The sequence below is a fragment of the Oncorhynchus masou genome, chromosome 29 (assembly GCF_036934945.1).
Source record: "Oncorhynchus masou masou isolate Uvic2021 chromosome 29, UVic_Omas_1.1, whole genome shotgun sequence".
NCBI classification, from domain to species: Eukaryota; Metazoa; Chordata; class Actinopteri; order Salmoniformes; family Salmonidae; genus Oncorhynchus; species Oncorhynchus masou.
This window is the reverse complement of record NC_088240.1, coordinates 30,993,357-31,014,362: the sequence shown is the minus strand read 5'-3', so window position 1 is coordinate 31,014,362 and position 21,006 is coordinate 30,993,357. Positions and strand designations below refer to the sequence as shown.

Below are 21,006 nucleotides of genomic sequence, written 5' to 3'. Positions count from 1 at the left end.
CTAAAATGATTGAAATGATACAGTACTGCTGGAGTAGGCTAGCTGGTAGTGGCTGCGATGTAGCTAACCTAGAAAATCGCTCTAGGCTAAACAATTGTCTTAGATACAAAGACGGCTATGTAGCTAGCTAGCTACGATCAAACAAAACAAACCGTTGTACTGTAATAGTTACTACAGTGCTGCTATTCGGGGGCTAGCTGGCTAGCTACGTTAGAAGAACGACAATAGCTGGCCAGCTAACCTAGAAAATCGCTCTAGGCTACACAATTGTCTTAGATACAAAGACGGCTATGTAGCTAGCTAGCTACGATCAAACAAAACAAACCGTTGTACTGTAATAGTTACTACAGTGCTGCTATTCGGGGGCTAGCTGGCTAGCTACGTTAGAAGAACGACAATAGCTGGCCAGCTAACCTAGAAAATCGCTCTAGGCTACACAATTGTCTTAGATACAAAGACGGCTATGTAGCTAGCTAGCTACGATCAAACAAATCAAACCGTTGTACTGTAATGAAGTGAAATGAAAAATGTGATACTACCTGTGGAGCGACGCGGAATGTTGACCGGGTAGTTGGAGTTCAATTCGGTAGAGGTTGGCTAGCTGTTGGCTAGCTAGCTAGCAGCATTTCCTACGTTAAGGACGACAAATAGCTGGCTAGCTAACCTCGGTAAATTAAGATAATCACTCTAAGTCTACACACTCTAGACTGCACAATTATCTTGGATACGAAGACAGCGAAGACAACTATGTAGCTAGCTGACACTACGCTAATCGAGTCGTTCAGTTGAGTGTAATAGTTTCTACAGTGCTAGTGGACAGTGGATGTTAGCTAGCTGCTTAGCTAGCTGCTGGGCAGATACGTTAGGACGACGAAATACGATAATATGCAATTGTCGTTGATACAAAGACGGCTATGTAGCTAGCTAAGAAGAAATTGCTAAGATAAGACAAATCAAACCGTTGTACTATAACGAAATGTAATGAAAAGTTATACTACCTGCGGACCGAAGTGTAGATGCGACCGCTCGCTCCAACCGGAACCGGAATTCTAGTTAAATAAAGGTTAAATAGGCCTAGTTAAATAAAGGTTAAAAATGGAACGTATCTTATAAAAAACAATCAATCTTAACACAATCACTAGTTAACTACACATGGTTGATGATATTACTAGTTTTTCTAGCTTGTTCTAGCTTGTCCTATAATCGATGCGGTGCCTGTTAATTTATCATTGAATCATAGCCTACTTCGCTATAGCCCGCTATAGCCCACATTTGTGAAAAAAGCACTGTCATTGCACCAATGTGTACCTAACCATTAACATCAATGCCTTTCTTAAAATCAATACACAGAAGTATATATTTTTAAACGTGCATATTTAGTGAAAGGAAATGAATGTTAGCAGGCAATATTAAACTCAGGAAATTGTGTCACTTCTCTTGCGTTCATTGCACGCAAAGTCAGGGTATATGCAACAGTTTGGGCCGCCTGGCTCGTTGCAAACGAATTTGCCAGAATTTTACATAATTATGACATAACATTGAAGGTTGTGCAATGTAACAGGAATATTTAGACTTATGGATGCCACCCGATTGAATACGGAATGGTTCCGTATTTCACTGAAAGAATAAACGTTTTATTTTCGCAATTAAAGTTTCCGGATTTGACCATCTTAATGACCTAAGGCTCGTATTTCTGTGTTATGTTATAATTAAGTCTATGATTTGATAGAGCAGTCTGACTGAGCGGTGGTAGGCAGCAGCAGGCTCGTAGGCATTCATTCAAACAGCACTATTGTGCGTTTGCCAGCAGCTCTGTTTATGACTTCAAGCCTATCAACTCCCGAGATTAGGCTCGTGTAACCGATGTGAAATGGCTAGCTAGTTAGCGGGGTGCGCGCTAATAGCGTTTCAAACGTCACACGCTCTGAGACTTGGAGTAGTTGTTCTCCTTGCTCTGCAAGGGCTGCGGCTTTTGTGGAGCGATGGGTAATGCTGCTTCGGGGTGGCTGTTGTCGACGTGTTCCTGGTTTGAGCCCAGGTAGGGGCGAGGAGAGGGACGGAAGCTATACTGTTATACTGGCAATACTAAAGTGCCTATAAGAGCATCCAATAGTCAATATGAAATACAAATGGTAGAGAGAGAGAGTCCTATAATAACCTCAACCTAAAACTTCTTACCTGGGAATATTCTCATGTTCTGAGCAAGGAACTTAAATGTTAGCTTTTTTACATGGCCCATATTGCACTTTCACTTTCTTCTCCAACATTTTGTTTTTGCATTATTAAAACCAAATTTAACATGTTTCATTATTTATTTGAGGCTAAATTGATTTGATTGTGTTATATTAAGTTAAAATAAGTGTTAATTCAGTATTGTTGTAATTGTCATTATTACAAATAAATACATTTAAAATATTAAATCGTCCGATTAATCGGTATCGGGTTTTTTTGGTCCTCCAATTATCGGCATTGAAAAATCATCATCGGTTGACCTCTAATATGCACTACCCTCTATAATCGCCTTACGTGCGGATGCCGAGCTGTTGCCATACCAGACATTGCTCTCGATGGTGCAGCTGCAGAACTTTTTGAGGATCTGGGGACCCATACCAAATATTTTCAGTCTCCTGAGGGGGAAAAGGTGCTGTCGTGCCCTCTTCGCAACTGTATTGGTCTGTTTGGACCATGATTGTTTGTTGGTGATGTGTTGTCCTGGCACCACACTGCCAGGTCTCTGACCTCCCTATAGGCTCTCATCGTTGTGTGCCATGACCTCTTCATGCCTAACAGAGATCCAACTCTTTTAAATAATTATAGGCCAATCTCTAAGCTGTCACCCCAGGTGAAAATACTTGAAACCCTTGTGAATGAACAGCTATTTACTAACTCTATTTTATCAATGTACCAATCGGTCTTCAGGAAGAAGCATATCACAATTACAGCAGCCATGAAGGTTTTAAATGATATCACTGAAGCCCTTGATAAAAAAAACAGCACTGTCTCACTTTTTATTGATCTCTAAGGCTTTTGATACAGTTGATCATGCTATACTAAGGCAGAGATTGTCAAGTGTAGGACTTTCAGAGCATGCAGTTGCATGGTTTTCTAATTATCTGCCTGATAGAACTCAGTGCACTCAATTTGACGGGCTCATGTCTGTTAAATTGTCTGTCTTTAATGGTGTGCCCCAAGGCTCTGTACTTGGTCCTCTCTTATTCACTAGTTATATAAATGATTTAGACAAAAATGTCCAAAATGCACAACTTCATTTTTATGCTGATGATACTGTTGAGCCTCGTCTCTTACAAAAGCTTTCCAGAACTTGCAAACGGCTTTTTATACTGTTCAACATACCTTGTGTCAATTGAAGCTTATCCTCAATACTGACTAAACTAATGGTGTTTTCTAAAGCAAGAAATAGACTTCTGAACCTTTCACCTATTACAACCTGTCAGGGCAAGGAGATTGAGGTTGTAACCTCATGTAAATATCTTGTAATTTTAATTGATGACGGCCTCTTTTAAATTGCATATTCAACAACTTACAAAAGAATTTAAGCTGAAATTGGGATTTTATTATAGGAATAAGGCCTGTTTTTCTTTTGAAGCCAGAAGGAGGCTAGTATCAGTTACATTTATGCCTTTACTGGACTATGGGGATATTTTATATATGAATGCTTCCGCTCAGTGTTTGAGATCAATTAACACCCTTTACCATGGCACTTTGAGATTTATTTTAAACTATAAAATCCTTATGCACCACTGCACTTTGTATACCAGGGTTGGCTGGCCTTTTGTAGTCACTCGTAGGCTCAGGCATACTTTTGTTTACAAAGCCATTTTGGGTTTACTACCTTTTTATTTGGGCATTTTTATTGTTCAGAAATGTGGTGGGGACTCTCTTCTTTCACTGGACTTTATCCTGCTAACTGTTCCAAATGTCTGAACTGAATTTGGTAAAAGGGGTTTTTATGTACTCTACACCATCCTCTTGGAACGCCTTACAAAATACTTTTAAACTGGAAGAACTTGTCCCGATTTGGTATTTTAAATCACTGATGAATGATCCCTGACCTGACCTGTTAATGTTTTTAACCTTTTTGGGATAGGGGGCAGCATTTTCACTTTTGGATGAATAGCGTGCCCAGAGTGAACTGCCTCCTACTCTGTCCCAGATGCTTATATATGCATATTATTAGTAGTATTGGATAGAAAACACTGATGTCTGTGAGTATAACAGAACTCATATGGCAGGCGAAAGCCCACTTCCTGGTTGGAGTTTTCTCAGGTTATCTGAGGTTTGTGGTTTTTCAACTCAACCCCTTTTGAAGATACTGTGGGATATTGGTTATGTTGCACTTCCTACGGCTTCCACTGGATGTTAACTGTCTTTAGAAACTGGTTTGAGGATTCTACTATAAAGGAGGGGCTCATGAGACCTGTTTGGAACAAATCAGTCATTTATTGTCGAACTGGGATTCCTGGGAGTGCCTTCTGATGAAGATCATCAAAGGTAAGTGAACATTTATTGTGTTATTTCTAACTTCTGTTGACTCCCAAATGGCGGGTATTTCTCTGGCTGGATTGGGCTCTGAGCGCCGTTCTCAGATTGTGCTTTTTCCGTAAAGTTTTTGGGAAATTTTACACAGCGGTTGCATTAAGGAAAAGTCTATCTTTAATTCTGTGGATAACAGGTGTATCTTTTATCAATGTATATTATGAGAATTTCTGCAAAATCACCGGATGCTTTGGAATCAAACATTACTGCACGTAACGCGCCAATGTAAACTGAGATTTTTGGATATAAATATGCACATTATTGAACAAAACATACATGTATTGTGTAACATGATTTCCTATGAGTGTCATCTGATGATCATCAAAGGTTCGTGATTAATTTTATCTATATTTATGCTTTTTGTGACTCCTATCTTTGGCTGGGAAAATGGCTGTGTTTTTTTGACTTGGCTATGACCTAACATAATCATATGTTGTGCTTTCGCTGTAAAACATTTTTGAAATCTGACACGATGGGTAGATTAACGAGATGTTTCTTTCATTTGCTGTATTGGACCTGTTAATCTGTGAAAGTCACATATTTCTAAAACCATATTTTTGAATTTCGTGCGCTGCCTTTTCAGCGGAATGTTGTCGAGGGATTCTGCTTGTGGAACGCCTGCTAGAAAGGTTAATTTGCTGTTTTGATTTTGTTATGCTCTTGTGAATTCTATGTTTTTTACTAGATTAATCGTAGTTTTTCATGTTTTCTGTAATTTTTGTAATAACTTGGTGCTGCCTATCTTGGCCAGGACACTCTTGAAAAATAGATTTTAAATCTCAATGAGCCCTTCCTGGTTAAAGGTTAAATAAAATAACGTGAGTGCTACGGGTTGGTAGTCATTTAGGTAGGTTACCTTCACATTCTTGGGCACAGGGACTATGGTGGTCTGCTTGAAACATGTAGGTATTACAGACTTGGTCAGGGAGAGGTTGAAAATGTCAGTGAAGACACTTGCCAGTTGGTCCGTGGATGCTTTGAGTACATGTCCTGGTAATCTGTCTGGCCCCCCGGCCTTGTGACTGTTGACCTGTTTTAAAGGTCTTGCTCACATCAGCTACGAAGAGCATGATCACACAGTCGTCCGGAATAGCTGATGCTCTCATGCTTCAGTGTTGCTTGCCTCGAAGCGAGCATAAAAGGGATTTAGCTCGTCTTGTAGACTTGGGTCACTGGGCAGCTCGCGGCTGTGTTTCCCTTTAGTCTGTAATAGTTTGCAAGCCCTGCCACATCCGACAAGCGTCAGAACCGGTGTAGTAGGATTCAATCTTAGTCTTGTATTGATGCTTTGCCTGTTTGATGGTTTAAGGGAATAGCTGGATTATTTATAAGCGTCCGGAGTAGTGTCTCACTCCTTGAAAGCGGCAGCTCTAGCCTTTTTAGCTCCGTGTGGATGTTGCCTGTAATCCATGGCTTCTGATTGGGATATGTACGTACTGTTACTGTGAGGGATGACGTTGTCGATGCACTTACTGATGAAGCCGGTGACTGAGGTGGTATACTCCTCAATGCCATTTTGATGAGTCCCGGAACATATTCCAGTCTGTGCGAAATAGTCCTGTAGCGTAGCATCTGCGTCATCTGAGCGGTTTCCTTCCTCCCCGGCAAATGAGGTAGGAAGTGCGCCTGTATCTTTGTAGTGAATGGGTGTATTGATACACCATCCAAAGTGTAATTTAATAACTTCACATGGCTCAGAGATATTCAATGTCTTGTCTACTGATAGGTGTACTTTTTTGTGAGGCGTTGGAAAACTTCCCTGGTCTTTGGTTGATTCTGTGTTTTGAAATTCACTGCTTGACTGAGGGACCTTAAAATTATCTGTATGTGTGAGGTACAGAGATGAGGTAATCATAAAGTTACATTAAACACTATTACTGCACACCAAGTGAGTCCATGCAACTTATGTGTCTTGTTAAGCAACTGTTTTATCCTGAACTTATTTAGGCTTGCCATAACAAAGTGGTTGAATACTTGACTCAAGACAGACTTTGGTGATTAATCTGCTGCTCTCTCCGTTCCACTCCTCCATTCCATCCCTCTCTCACAATCCCAGCAGAATTGTCCTGGGATTTTGTTCCCTGCCTTTTTACTCCAGCAGCTTTATCTCATGGTTGCTAGTTTCCCTAATGAGCCACATGGTTAAAGGAGATGGGTTCCTCGTGACTCACTCTCCTAAATCTCATTACCTCGTTAGGAAGAGCGCTGCTGTAGTGGAAGAGGCAAATAGCAGACAAGCAGGTCTTCCAAGTGTTATGTGGGCCCGTCCTTCCTGTGGACTCTGATTGGAGGCTTATCTAGTACTCAGCAGGAACATACCACAACTCTGCGTTCATGTCCTGTTCTTCTGCAATGCTGTGCTTGTGGATGACAATAGCTTTGTTATTGATGTTTTTGATTTATTTTTGACTTGTGTTTCTGTATTACCTACAGACATTCATCACTTACTAACTAGATCAATGGTTTGGGTTGGACAGATGACGCAGTTTGATGTCATGAGTGTTTACTCCACACACAGCCACACCCTCATATTGCCTCATATTGTACAGTGTTTCATATTAGTCAGCGGCTCACCCAGTAGGGTCTGTGGTACTATGACCTCTTCACCACTAAGCCTGTTGATGTTCACTTCTCATTGAAAGAGGAAGGGAAGATGGAAGACACTGATGGCCTAGGAGCCCTATAGAGAGAGAGCAAAAGGTCCTGCATTCTGAGTGACAGGCCAATGCTCTTTTTCTCTCCTGAAGACTCAGATCGTTGCGTGCAGAGCTGCTGCCAACATCAACACGGCCCAAGCATCTGAGTGTTTGCCTTTGGGGCTGCAGTCCAGAGGGCTATGGCCTTCAGTCTTGGGAGCTAAACTTCAAAGCACAGCATGTGCCCCCTCACATCCCTGCCTCTCCACCTCCAATGACCCTTCCGGACTCAACACTGCCAAAGGGCACATAGGCTACCTGTAGATGTGTGTGTGTGTGCGCTTCTTCACTCATCTAGAACCACTGGGAGAAGGAGAATGATGTGGAAGAGTGAACCTTATCAGACCTACGTCATGGAAGGACATCCTTCCTGAAATACCCCTACAGCTGCCTCAGATTAGCTTTTCTCTTCGCTAAAATATTTTTGTGGTTGAAAGTATCCATGCTCTCATCCAGAGCTGTGTTATGTATTGAAAAGTTAACCACATTTCATATGTATTCTAATTGCCGTTATTGAAGTCGGTCCTTGTGTTTTCTTTGGACAGAATTATTCAGTTTTAAAGATGTTTTGCCTCAGAGCGTTTTCCAATGCGCCAAAGGTTATATGGAAGGTGATGATATATCAACTGACATATACTGTACATTGCAGTTTTGTAGATTCATGGTAGTATCAGTTTAACTGGAGGAATTCACACCATTTTCCCATCAAAAGTGAGTGAAACCACAAAGAATAACACACTGCCTCATCTACGGCATGTACACACACTGGAGATGGTTGCTGTGGCAGTAAGCTATAGAGAAGGACACTAATGCGCTGCAAATGAAATGTTATTTGTCACATGCTTTGTAAACAACAGATGTAGATTAACATGCTTACTTCCGGGTCTTTTTACAACAATGCAGAGTTAAAGATAAATATAATTGGTGACACGGAATAAATACAGTGAATAACAATAACCAGTCAAAAATAACATGGATCGAGGTTAGTGATCGCTGTTCTGGGGCCGATTTGAACCAGTTGGTTGTAAGTGGGTCGTAACTCTATGTTTGATATGCTCTACGTGGACGTAAAGATTATACCTGTTGCATCACCCGGGCATGAGCCCTTCTATGAGCTATGCCTGTTAGTGAGCCCTTCTATGAGTTATGCCTGGGCGTGAGCCCTTCTATGAGCTATGCCTGGGCGTGAGCCCTTCTATGAGCTATGCCTGGGCGTGAGCCCTTCTATGAGCTATGCCTGGGCGTAGACTCTACGCCTGGTCGGGAGGCGGGACTATGCTATTATTTTCTGTAAATACCATGAAGGAACAATCTATATTTTCTAAAGGATGTGAGCCTCGTGTTCATATTTTACAACCTTCGGGCTTTTCGAGTTGCCTATGCGCGAGTCAATAGCAAAATAATACACTTGATTCATGCTACATTACAGCATGCTAAATGTGTCTGATCAGATATTAGAAAATGAATAGATGAGCAGCCAACTCCACTTTTATTATAGCTCATATCTCATTTACATAAGTATTCACACCCCTAAGTCAATTCATGTCAGAATCACCTTTGGCAGTGATTTTAGCTGAGTCTTTCTGGGTAAGTCTTTAAGAGCTTTACACACCTGGGTTGTACAATATTTGCCCATTATTCTTTAAAAATTCTTCAAGATCTGTTCAAATTGGTTGATCATTGCTAGACCACCATTTTCAGGTCTTGCCATAGATTTTCAAGTAGATTTAAGTCAAAACTGGAACTCGGCCACTCAGGAATATTCACTGGATTCTTGGTAAGTGTAACAGTATTGCTTCCGTCCCTCACCTCACCTCGAACCAGGGACCCTCTGCAAGCAACAGTCACCCTCGAAGCCTCGTTACCCATTGTGCCACAAAAGCCGCGATTCTTGCAGAGCAAGGGGAACAACTACTTCAAGGTCTCAGAGCAAGTGATGTCACCAATTGAAATGCTATTATCGCGCACCACCGCTAACTAGCTAGCCATTTCACATCGGTTACAATCAGCTGATATCTCAAAGTGCTGTACAGAAACCCAGCCTAAAACCCCAAATAGCAAGCAATGCAGGTGTAGAAGCACAGTGGCTAGGAAAAACTCCCTAGAAAGGCCAAAACCTAGAGAGGAACCAGGCTATGAGGGGTGGCCAGTCCTCTTCTGGCTGTGCCGGGTGGAGATTATAACAGAACATGGCCAAGATGTTCAAATGTTAATAAATTTGGTCAATGGTCAAATAATAATCACAGTAGTTGTCGAGGGTGCAGCAAGTCAGCACCTCAGGAGTAAATGTCAGTTGGCTTTTCATAGCTGATAATTAGGAGTATCTCTACCGCTCCTGCGGTCTCTGGAGAGTTGAAAGCCAGTAGGTCTGGGACAAGTAGCACGTCCGGTGAACAGGTCAGGGTTCCATAGCCGCAGGCAGAACAGTTGAAACTGGAGCAGCAGCACGGCCAGGTGGACTGGGGACAGCAAGGAGTCATGCCAGGTAGTCCTGAGGCATGGTCCGAGGGCTCAGGTCCTCCGAGAGAGAGAAAGAAAGAGAAAATTAGAGAGAGCATACTTAAATTCACACAGGACACCAGATAAGACAGGAGAAGTATTCCAGAAATAACAAACTGACCCTAGCCCCCCGACACAAACTACTGCAGCATAATTACTGGAGGCTGGGTCAGGAGACACTGTGGCCCCATCCGATGATACCCCCGGACAAGGCCAAACAGGAATGATATAACCCCACCCACTCTGCCAAAGCACAGCTCCCACATCACTAGAGGGATATCTTCATCCACCAACTTACCATCCTGAGACAAGGCAGAGTATAGCTCACAAAGATCTCCGCCACAGCACAACCAAGGGGGGGGGAACCAAGCCAGACAGGAAGATCACGTCAGTGACTCAACCCACTCAAGTGACGCACCTCTCTTAGGGATGGCATGAAAGAGCACCAGTAAGCCAGTGACTCAGCCCCTGTAATAGGGTTAGTGGCAGAGAATCCCAGTTGAGAGAGGGGAACCGGCCAGGCAGAGACAGCAAGGGCGGTTCGTTGCTCCAGAGCCTTTCCATTCACCTTCACACTCCTGGGCCAGACTACACTCAATCATATGACCCACTGAAGAGATGACTCTTCAGTAAAGACTTAAAAGGTTGAGACCGAGTCTGCGTCTCTCACATGGGTAGGCAGACCATTCCATAAAAATGGAGCTCTATAGGAGAAGGCCCTGCCTCCAGCTGTTTGCTTAGAAATTCTAGGGACAATTAGGAGGCCTGCATCTTGTGACCGTAGCGTACGTGTAGGTGTGTACGGCAGGACCAAATCAGAAAGATAGGTAGGAGCAAGCCCATGTAATGCTTTGTAGGTTAGCAGTAAAACCTTGATCAGCCCTTGCCTTAACAGGAAGCCAGTGTAGGGAGGCTAGCACTGGAGTAATATGCAAATTAAATGTATTTAGTGCTTTATCTGGGTAGCCGGAAAGTAAAGCATTGCAATAGTTGAACCTAGAAGTAACAAAAGCATGGATGAATTTTTCTGCATCATTTTTGGACGGAAAGTTTCTGATTTTTGCAATGCTACGTAGATGGAAAAGAGCTGTCCTTGAAACAGTCTTGATATGTTCGTCAAAAGAGAGATTAGGGTCCAGAGTAACGCTGAGGTCCTTCAGTTTTTTTTGAGACGACTGTACAACCATCAAGATGAATTGTCACCCAACTGGTGTGTCTGGTCCCTGGTGTCCAAAAGCTATTTTCATTCATAACAAATTATGGTGGAGACGGTGTAAAACATATTTTTCAGTGTAAAAAAAAACATATTTGAGAATTATTCCGGAGTCCGTAAAACATCTGCTATCCAATGCAGCACCATCTTCCAATCAACGTAACTGATGAGACAGGCCAATCTAAAGGGAGGGTGGAGTTTCTGTCTTGTTCAGACTTCCTTCCTCAGAGCAATCAAATGGGTGGCGGTCCTGTCTGTGTCATCTGCTGCTTGAATTGGCTGTGATTAATCAACTTACTGACTCAAAGCCACAAACTGTCCTCTGATCTCTCTCCTCTGATCGCGCTCTCTCGCGCCTTCTCTCTCTGAGATAATTCCACATGTATAAACACAGCTTAGGTCAGGTCAAATGTAGATCACAGCCAAGCCTTAATATGAGCAAAAATGGTTTATCTGGAGGTAGATGGTGTAATTGTGATGGATCCAGATTGAGACCATTTTAAAATCCAGTTATGAGTATGACGTAGGTTTGTGTAAAACTCCTTGATTGAGAAATTGTGGCAATTTGTCTAATTCCAGTCCATATACTAACCCTGTTGTACTGTTCTTCTTTCTTCCAGGTGTACTTCAACGTGAGTGTGGATGCTAGGGGCTGCCCTGCCCCTGGCACCCAGCAGAGATTCACCATCAAACCTGTGGGCTTCAAGGATCGTCTGGAGGTGTCAGTGGACTACCGCTGTGCCTGTGGCTGCACTGACCAGACCCAGGCTAACAGTAGCCACTGCAGCTCTATCGGACAGTACACCTGTGGTACCTGCCGCTGTGACCCAGGCTACCTGGGCGCCCGCTGTGAGTGCCAGGAGGGCGAGGCTGGCAGCATGTACCTGAGCGCCTGTAGAGAGGCGGAGGGGAAGCAGATCTGTGGTGGGAGAGGGGAGTGCAGTTGTAACCAGTGCCTCTGCTACGAGTCAGAGTTTGGGAAGATCTACGGGACCTTCTGCGAATGTGACGACTTCTCCTGCGCCCGACACAAGGGCATCCTCTGCTCCGGTAGGTGTGCAAAGAGAAGGAAGCACTGCCGCTACCTCGCTCTCCAAATTGCTGGATCTCCTCTCTACTTCTGCATGTGTACATCATAAATTATTCAGACATACACAGTAGTGCTTCGTACAGTACCTGATACATGTGCAGAAACACGAGTCCTAGATGTGTCGCTATTGAGGGTGTGTCTAAGTTGGCTTGTGCTGTCATATTGATGCTAAGTGACGCATTCAATTAATGTTTATTGATCTACAAGGCTGTATGATAGTAGTGAGCAGGTGGGATGTTGTTTCCAGGGTCTGTTACCACATCACTCTGGTCTGTGTTTATTAGGCAGGTTGGCATTTATTGAGATGACTCATGTACTGGAGGCAGCTGGCACTACCACAAAGTCATATTGATTTTAAACCTAACCTTTACCATACTGCTTGGCCTAATGCCTAACCTTAAATTATGACTAAAAAGCTAGTGTTTTTTCATGAATTTTTACGATATTGCCAATTTTTACTTTGCAGCATGCCTGTGTAGTGGAAATCACTCATGACAATAAACCTCAACCTGCATTTATTAGAGGAAAAGCCACCTGTTAGTGGTGCAACATTGAACACAGCCCTGTGTGTGTGTGTGTGTGTGTGTGTGTGTGTGTGTGTGTGTGTGTGTGTGTGTGTGTGTGTGTGTGTGTGAAAGGGTACTTTTTGTGTGTGTTAATACCAAACCATACATGTTCAGGTGTTTTTTTTATGATAAAGGTCTCTTGATTCTGAATTTCTTCTTTGGTAAAGTGCTCAGGAACAGCTGCTGGGAGCTAGTTTGTTGTGCAGTTCATGTTTTACTGTCTCTAGCTGAGCTGTGTTCTCTGGGTGCTTTGGGACCCTGGAGAGTTGGGGTGGCTGTGTGCAGGATTCAGGAATTAATTCTAGAACTGGCCTGGGCAGCAGGCAGGGTTGCTAGCTGGGAGCAACTTAGTGACATACTAAACAGGCTGTCCTATTGGATTCCCAGAACATCGGGTCCAGTCCAAGTAGCCTCTGTGCGTTTTGGGTCGAGACCTGCTGGATGTTGGCCAAGGGCCCCTGGATCATCCCCAAGCTAACGGCTGTTCCACCAAACCACAGAGGGGGCTTTGTAACAGAGGCCCTGCTCAGTGCCTTGTGTGTATTGCCAAATACAATTCATGGGTCTATACTCAGTTAAAATGCCTTGTTTCGTTTAGTCAGCAGGACCAAGCAGCGGACAAACACAAAATGGACCATTTTGTTTGTCGGTTGGTCTGACCATAAGTAGGCCCTTAGGGTAGGACGATAACTGGAAGGGGTGGGGTAGTAATTAAATCTTAACAGTCCAGTATGCTCTGTGGCCCCCCATACTCTCACACACACACCTCCTCGCTGTGCATGGTTGGCTCAGTTTATAATGAGTTCCTAATGAATCTGAATGAAAGTCTCTCCACACTTCTCTGGCACTGTAACTTAATCGTGTAATAAACAGTGTTGTAAAATAATTCTGTATACCACCATTGGTCCCCTAAACCCACTAATGGTTATCGGGAGGTTCAGACTCTGTGCGGAGTCCCGTTCCCCTCCTGTTACATGCCATCTAAACAGCATTGTGCAATATGTTAGATTGGTTACGCTGTGATGATAGCAGCTCTGCGTTGTGTTAGGAAGAGAAGCTGGTTTGGATTGAACTGCAGGATCCAGACTGATTAACTGCCGGAAGGCATTTGTCATTATTAAAGAGAAAATAAATTGGTGCATTGTCCTTGGGTGGGTTCTCATTTCTAGCTCAAAGAATTTAAAATCTCCCAGCCTTTTCATGATAACCGCATTGTTAGCAAGAAATCTTGACGTTTATCTTGTTGTTTTGATATGCTTGTTTTGAATCAAAGTAATGTATCTACTCACGACCGCTCATGCTGTAAAAACAGTCCAGTTCAAAGTGAATAGCACATTCATATGTAGTATATTTGCATGTAGTCCTACTGCAGCTCTGATTTGTTATGGCACACCGGTCTGTGTAGAGTACGGGCCAGCCTGAGTTGTGCCTGTCAATGTAATAGAATCCTACTTCAATGCGTTTTGCCTACAACAATCTCTTGCGCAGTTAGTTTTGCATACTAAGTCTTGCATAGACCACAAGCATTTCGCTACACCCGCAATAACATCTGCTAAATATGTGTATGCAACCAATAAAACTTGATTTAGTAGGTTGCGTTAAAAGTGACTAATATTGCATTGTTTCGATTATAATTGCCACAGTAAAGGAAAATATTGATAGTGTTAACTAACAGGGAAAACTCTAGAAAGTTGTGTCAAGTTCAATCTCGTGCTTCTCTGGGTGCTCTGATATTTCTTCTGTGCGGCAGTGTATTAGTCAGACCTACATGAGGCTGAGGGGGTCAGGGGTTAGGCTAGAGGCCAGTGTATTAGTCAGACCTACATGAGGCTGAGGGGGTCAGGGGTTAGGCTAGATACCAGTGTATTGGTCAGACCTACATGAGGCTGAGGGGGTCAGGGGTTAGGCTAGAGACCAGTGTATTGGTCAGACCTACATGAGGCTGAGGGGGTCAGGGGTTAGGCTAGAGACCAGTGTATTAGTCAGACCTACATGAGGCTGAGGGGGTCAGGGGTTAGGCTAGAGACCAGTGTATTAGTCAGACCTACATGAGGCTGAGGGGGTCAGGGGTTAGGCTAGAGACCAGTGTATTGGTCAGACCTACATGAGGCTGAGGGGTATTGGTCAGGGGCTGAGGGGGTTAGGCTAGAGACCAGTGTATTAGTCAGACCTACATGAGGCTGAGGGGGTCAGGGGTTAGGCTAGAGACCAGTGTATTGGTCAGACCTACATAAGGCTGAGGGGGTCAGGGGTTCGGCTAGAGACCAGTGTAGCAGCCATGCCTACATGAGGCTGAGGGGGTCAGGGGTTAGGCTAGAGGCCAGTGTCGCAGCCAGGCCTAGAGGAAGCGGCTCCTTCTCACTAGGGCCTTCTCCTTGATGCTTCTCCTTCTCCTTGATGCTTCCCTCCATCTAATCTGATTACTGTGTCACGGCCAAAACGCACACCAGGCCAGGACTCCAGGAACCAAGAATATTGGTTCCTGCTTACGCACTAAAAGACAGCTGTGGAGAGAGACAAGAGTGGGTCCCACTGTTCTTGTAAATAGAGCTCTGAGGTTATATCATAGTACTACTACAGTACACAATCATTTTCTTTTTTACCAGAATCTTTTTACTGCAATTATAAATACACAGATATTTGACTGTGCCAACCTGTACCATCCTCTCTGTGTTTCTGGAATGTAGCTATGTCATTGAGTTTTTACCCACACTATTTCACTACCTACTGTTTTTGAGTATGTTGTTTCCTTCTGCTCTTTGGAGGAAAGGACTCTCTTCCTAGATTCCTTCTTTGATAGCTTTAGCAGCCATGCTCTTGTTTGCCTTGGCCCTCTGAGTAGAGTTAGGAGGACCGATAGATGGAAGCCAGGCACGCTCCACACCCAGCTGTTGCTGTTGTCATGTCTGTGCTGCCTGGTGCTGTGGTGATATAATATAGAACCAAGCCAAACCTCCCATAGAGCCTAACTGCCTACAGTCTGGTTTTTTTTCTGGCCAGTGACTGTCAGTGTGGTGGTGTCATCAGCTGTACATTCCTGAACTAATTACACCCACATCGAACCAATGATTCAATCAACTGGTGTATTTAATGTAGTTGGCAATAGGTCAATACAATTTTGGAAATATCCACTATAATAGTAATTTAGCCCACAAAATGGCTGAACTGCTAATAATAATAACCCATAATTTACAAAGCTCAGACATAGAAGTTAACTATTCACAGCTTAATTTGAAGTTGATAGTTAGAAATAGTTTGAGAGACTGTGTTTTTGGTCTCTTCACTCACCTTTCCTACATGTGTTAATGGTCTCGTCACTCACCTTTCCTACATGTGTTAATGGTCTCTTCACTCACCTTTCCTACATGTGTTAATGGTCTCTTCACTCACCTTTCCTACATGTGTTAATGGTCTCGTCACTCACCTTTCCTACATGTGTTGTTGGTCTCGTCACTCACCTTTCCTACATGTGTTAATGGTCTCGTCACTGAGCTGCTGTATCTCTGCACCTGGTTAGATAAACTGAATGAAACACTGGTGGTCTTCCGCTGCTTCCAGTGTCTTTCAATGAGTGGAAGGGTTTCAGTTGGTTTGGGTGGGATGTGTGTGTTGGGGGGGAGATGCTTATAGACAACGTTCCACCTTACCCTCTGATAGGATAGATGGAATATTCACCATTGACGTACGGAACTAATGGTGCCTAGAGGTTATGGGGTTGTTTCTGGAAAGGGTTGATAGTGTGATACTCAGCTTACAGTCAAAGAACCTCTTATGGCTGTACAAGGGCAACCCTGTTCTTGTGAAACTAAGACAGTGGCCTGTAGAATGAAGGTCAGGGGCATTAATCAGTCTCTGAAGTTAGGTCTGGCAGGAGCAAGGATAGGGGAGGAGTGGTGTCAGTAACCTCCCACAGGGGCCACACTGTGTGCTTGTGTTTGAGGTTACAAATGTATGAGAGTACAGAGAGTTTCTGACCTGTGCTTAGAGACTCTCTGTATTCTCATACATTTGTAACCTCAGTGTCTTATGCAAGGCCAGACTCTCTGCCCTAAGGCATGTGCTGAGTCTGTCAGGATATCTGGGGGATTAAGTAGGTGTAGATAGATGGGTACTGTATGGATATAATTAGTCTTTATCACTTACAGTAAAGTATGAAAGGGTGATTACCAGGGTGTGAGAGAGTTAAAATATGTTCATAGAGGCAACAGTAAACTAACTTTCTTTGCGTCTTTCTGTGTAAGCATGGATCCTCTAAGTCTGTGTGTCGGCTGCTTTTGACGAGGCCTCAGTAAACAGACTTTGTGGTCCTCTGCTCTGTCACACATCTACAGCTGCTTATCGGTAACAATCTAACCACTCAATAGCCTCAGATGGAGGATGGAAGCAGTAAATGTGAACATGTGTTTATTAATGTGTGTGTGCCTGACACGACTGTGCCTTTTCCTTATTGAAATCAAAGCATTTAGCCTGGCTTCCAATCTCTCTCTGACATGATTGGCCTGTTTTGCAAAATAGTTAGCGTCAACTGTAACTGGTCCTGTGTTTGCAAAACATCTGGCAAATCCAAGCACTGTGGTTTTATTGCTTGACGGTCAAAATGTTGTAGAGCCGTCCTTTATCCTACAGCTTCTTCTCTTCTCCTCCTCAGCTCTTTAATTTATAGACACTGCCAATAGAAAATGCATTTTTAGACTACGGTACTGCTGTCTGGCCTACTCTGATTGTATGAAAAGCCTGCAGCGACAGCTGGAACATGGACAAGTCGAAACACAGCTAATACCAGTACTCAAGATGTCCCAACAACCATCATGATTTGTAGCTCCTGCTACTACCTACTGTAGCACCTACTCCCTGCCCAGTAGTAGTCTGATTTCATGCAATCACTTTGATGTTTTTGACTGGAACATAGTTTGAACAGGATCTCTGGTTCTACAAGGCTGAAGCAGCAGTTCATTAAACATTTTGGCACAGCTGTGGAGTCGGTTAGTGTTTTTATTTGTAGTTCGTTGAACACACAGCAATTAGTAGTCAACCTATTCTGGGTTAATGCTTGGCAGACATCCCAGGATGTAAACTCACTACAGAGCTCAGCAGTGCGTACATTTACATTTAAGTCATTTGGCAGACGCTCTTATCCAGAGCGACTTACGTATTGAGCAGAAATGTGCCTATCATATGGGCATGCGTGCGTGTGCATCATTCTGTGTGTGTTTGGATTTTGTCCCTCACCCCATATCTCCCTCCTCTCCCTTGCTAGGCGGAAGCTAGCTGAACAGCACCTAGGTTCCTACTGCTGCTCAGTGGGCTAGTAGCCCCCTGACCCAAAGAAAACACAGGATGACACCTCAACCCCCCTCAAACCTGACTGAACCTGACCATGATAAAGACCCAGGATTGTCCTTCCTCCACTCTCTCCTCTAACTAATAAATACTATACAAGACTCTCTCCCTTCCCATGCCTGATCTGTTTGGGGCCTCTTGCCCCATAGAACTACTTCAGATACAAGGATTCCCTCCCCGTGTAGTAAATAACCTATTCCCCTCAAAGCACTACAGGTGTTGCTGCTGGAAACCTACAGCTTCTCAGCACCATCTTGATGTATTTGATGAGTGGTGCTCCAAGGCTGCGTCCCACATAGCACCCTATTCCTTTTATATTGCACTATTTTTGACCAGGGCCTATTGGGCTCTGTTCAAAAGAAGTGCACTGTACTATATAGGAAATAGGGTGCTATGTGGGACGCACCCCGAGACGTGCATACTGCTGGACTTCCAGAGGATAGACCCTGAAATATTTAATGAAATATGCAGAGAAAACGTGACACAGAAAATGGGGTCAGATCTCAACTCAGTGCTTCTCTTTTGTCCAATGTACTTCTGTAGTGGTGAGAGGGTTAAACACTGCTGCTGCAGAACCTCTCTGTACACATTAACCACTGTGGCCAACAGGGCATGTTCTTCCATGTTTTCCATCCTGTCAAGGATCTGAGGTCACTGTCCCTAGGACAGACAGGAAGCAGAATAGTGTAGTTTCTGGAATCCACACACCACACTCCCCTTCTCTAGATATATCTAATTATATTACAATGGCTGCTACTGACTTCACCTCTTTGTCGATACATGTATGCAGCTGTGATTACCATGGCTACCAAAGGTCATTGTTATTATCATATTCATGCTACTCCTACTGTACATTTATTTGTGTGAAGCTCTGGGCAGGTTGCCAATAACTCTTACATTACTCATACCACGTGTATATACTGTATTTTATACCATCTATTGCACCTTGCCTATGCCGCTCATACATATTCTCATTCACCCCTTTAGATTTGTGTGTATTAGGCAGTTGTTGGGGAATTGTTAGTTTACTTGTTAGATTTGTGACTTATTCGGTAGTTGTTGGGGAATTGTTAGATATTACTGCGCTGTTGAAACTAGAAGCACAAGCATTTCGCTACACTCGCAGTAATGTCTGCTAACCATGTGTATGTGACAAATACAATTTGATTTGATAACTTGAAATAAGTCTGCATATGTCATCTGAGCGATTTGCATTAAGCTCCTAGTTGCTAGTTGTCGACTTCAGGTTAGGATTGGCCCTTTGTTTGGGAAGGAATTCCCCTTGTGGCGTGTCACTTTAAGGTATAATTTGCACCACAGTTTAATAACAATCCCTTAACGCCAGATTAAAACATTTGCACCTGAGCAAAGTGAGTGACTTTATGTTCACCCCAAACGTCAGGTGGGAAGAGTTAACAGTATTTGCTTTTTATTTTGTGGGCTCAACACATGTTTTAAAACTGTTTTCTGAAACTCTTCTGTCTTTATGACGTGGCTGTATTCTGGGCGGTGCCTGGAGCCCTCCAGAACTCCATACAGGTCAGGTTGGAACAAGACTGTAATTGCTTGGAGGAAGATAACAGGCCACAGCTGTATAAATGGTGGTTACTGTTGGTCTATGGCACCTGGGGTCAGAGTGCTATATAAAGGAAATAAACAGAGGAAGGGGAAAGGAAAGCCTTCTTCCAGGCTCTGAGCTGTGGAGTGTGCCTGTTTTTTTTTTCTCTCCCTCAAATGAGTGCTAGACCTACTGGGTTCAAATAGTATTAGAAATATTTCAAATTCTTTGAGCATATGATTGAACCTACTTTGAGTGCAAGATGGACACAGTTTTCTCCAAAAATACTATTCGAATCCCACCAGATCTGGTGAGTACGGTCGGTGCCACATTCAATGGTGTCTGAGCTCTGAGGCGTCTGGCTGGGCTGTTTACAGTAAATTTCTCTCTCTGCTGGTCTTGGCAGCCTCTACCTCTGACTCTGTGATCAGTCACAACGCTCCCGGCATCCACTGCTCCTCCTCCAGAATAGAATCCTGTCGAACACAGAAGCGCATCCGGGGCATGCCGAGATGTTGTACATTCCCATACATGATCGTCCTGTGCTGTGGTAAAAGGGGATCTGGGACCTGAGAGGCAATTGGCTCATTATTTTGACTTATGACTATTGTTCTATTCATGTTAGAGGAAGTCCCATCACTCCCATGTGTTTCCTGATGAGTGAATATATTGTGGTGTAAATGTCAACACAGGCTTCTGAGGGAAAGAAATATGCTGCCTTAGCATATCAAACACACACACTGGAGTGTGTCAAATGCCTACTCAATAACATGAACACCATGTTGCCAGCACCCATAAATCATAGAGACAGTCAGGTTATAGACCTGTGAAAATGTTCACGCTTTACTTCATGTGTTCTAATCAGCTGACCAGTTCAAAGGCCTAAACATTATTTTCATGCCCTGTCTGGTGACTGGTACAGTAGGCATGTGATGTTTGTCATCTGTGCTGACTCGGGACAAAACAGTCAATGCCAGTAGGTATTTAAACTGCAACCATCCCTTTAGTGTGTGTGGTGTGTGTGTGTGTGTGTGTGTGTTTCTAGGGTTTTAAGAGCTCATTGTACAGGTTGTTTCACAGTTGAGGTTTGTCAACAGTCTGGTCTGCCAACACTGTATCAAATATTGTTTTCACTGACACAGGATATTTGAAAGTAGTGTTATTATAAAATGATCTTAAATCCTCTGCACACAAACCTAAGCATAGCTTAAATGTAGTCATCGAATGTAGCCGTAGTGACTGTAGTTATTTGAATACGTCTCCTACCCCACACATCTTACAGAAGTTTGACTATAGTTTCTTTATTTTTTGCTGATGACAACCCAAGCTTGACTCGGCATACAAGCGGCAGCTTGTCTTGGCCTGCCTGCATGCTTAACAACACACTTCTCTGTTGAGAACTGTGTTACAGTTGTCCTCCGATGGAGAAGAGGGGCACAGACGGGCCAGTTGTTGTGATACTGTCTTGAAGGAGAAGAAATTGTCAT

At 43.5% G+C, this 21,006-nt stretch overlaps 1 protein-coding gene across 1 annotated transcript in view; it reads left to right on the top strand.

Moving 5' to 3' along the window:
- LOC135519325 (integrin beta-5-like) overlaps nucleotides 1-21,006 on the top strand; it is an 85,103-nt gene that overhangs the window by 34,538 nt on the left and 29,559 nt on the right. Inside the window, exon 10 of the mRNA XM_064944495.1 lies at nucleotides 11,586-12,015. Within this exon, the coding sequence (XP_064800567.1) occupies nucleotides 11,586-12,015 (430 nt within the window). The remainder of the gene's footprint in view (nucleotides 1-11,585; nucleotides 12,016-21,006) is intronic.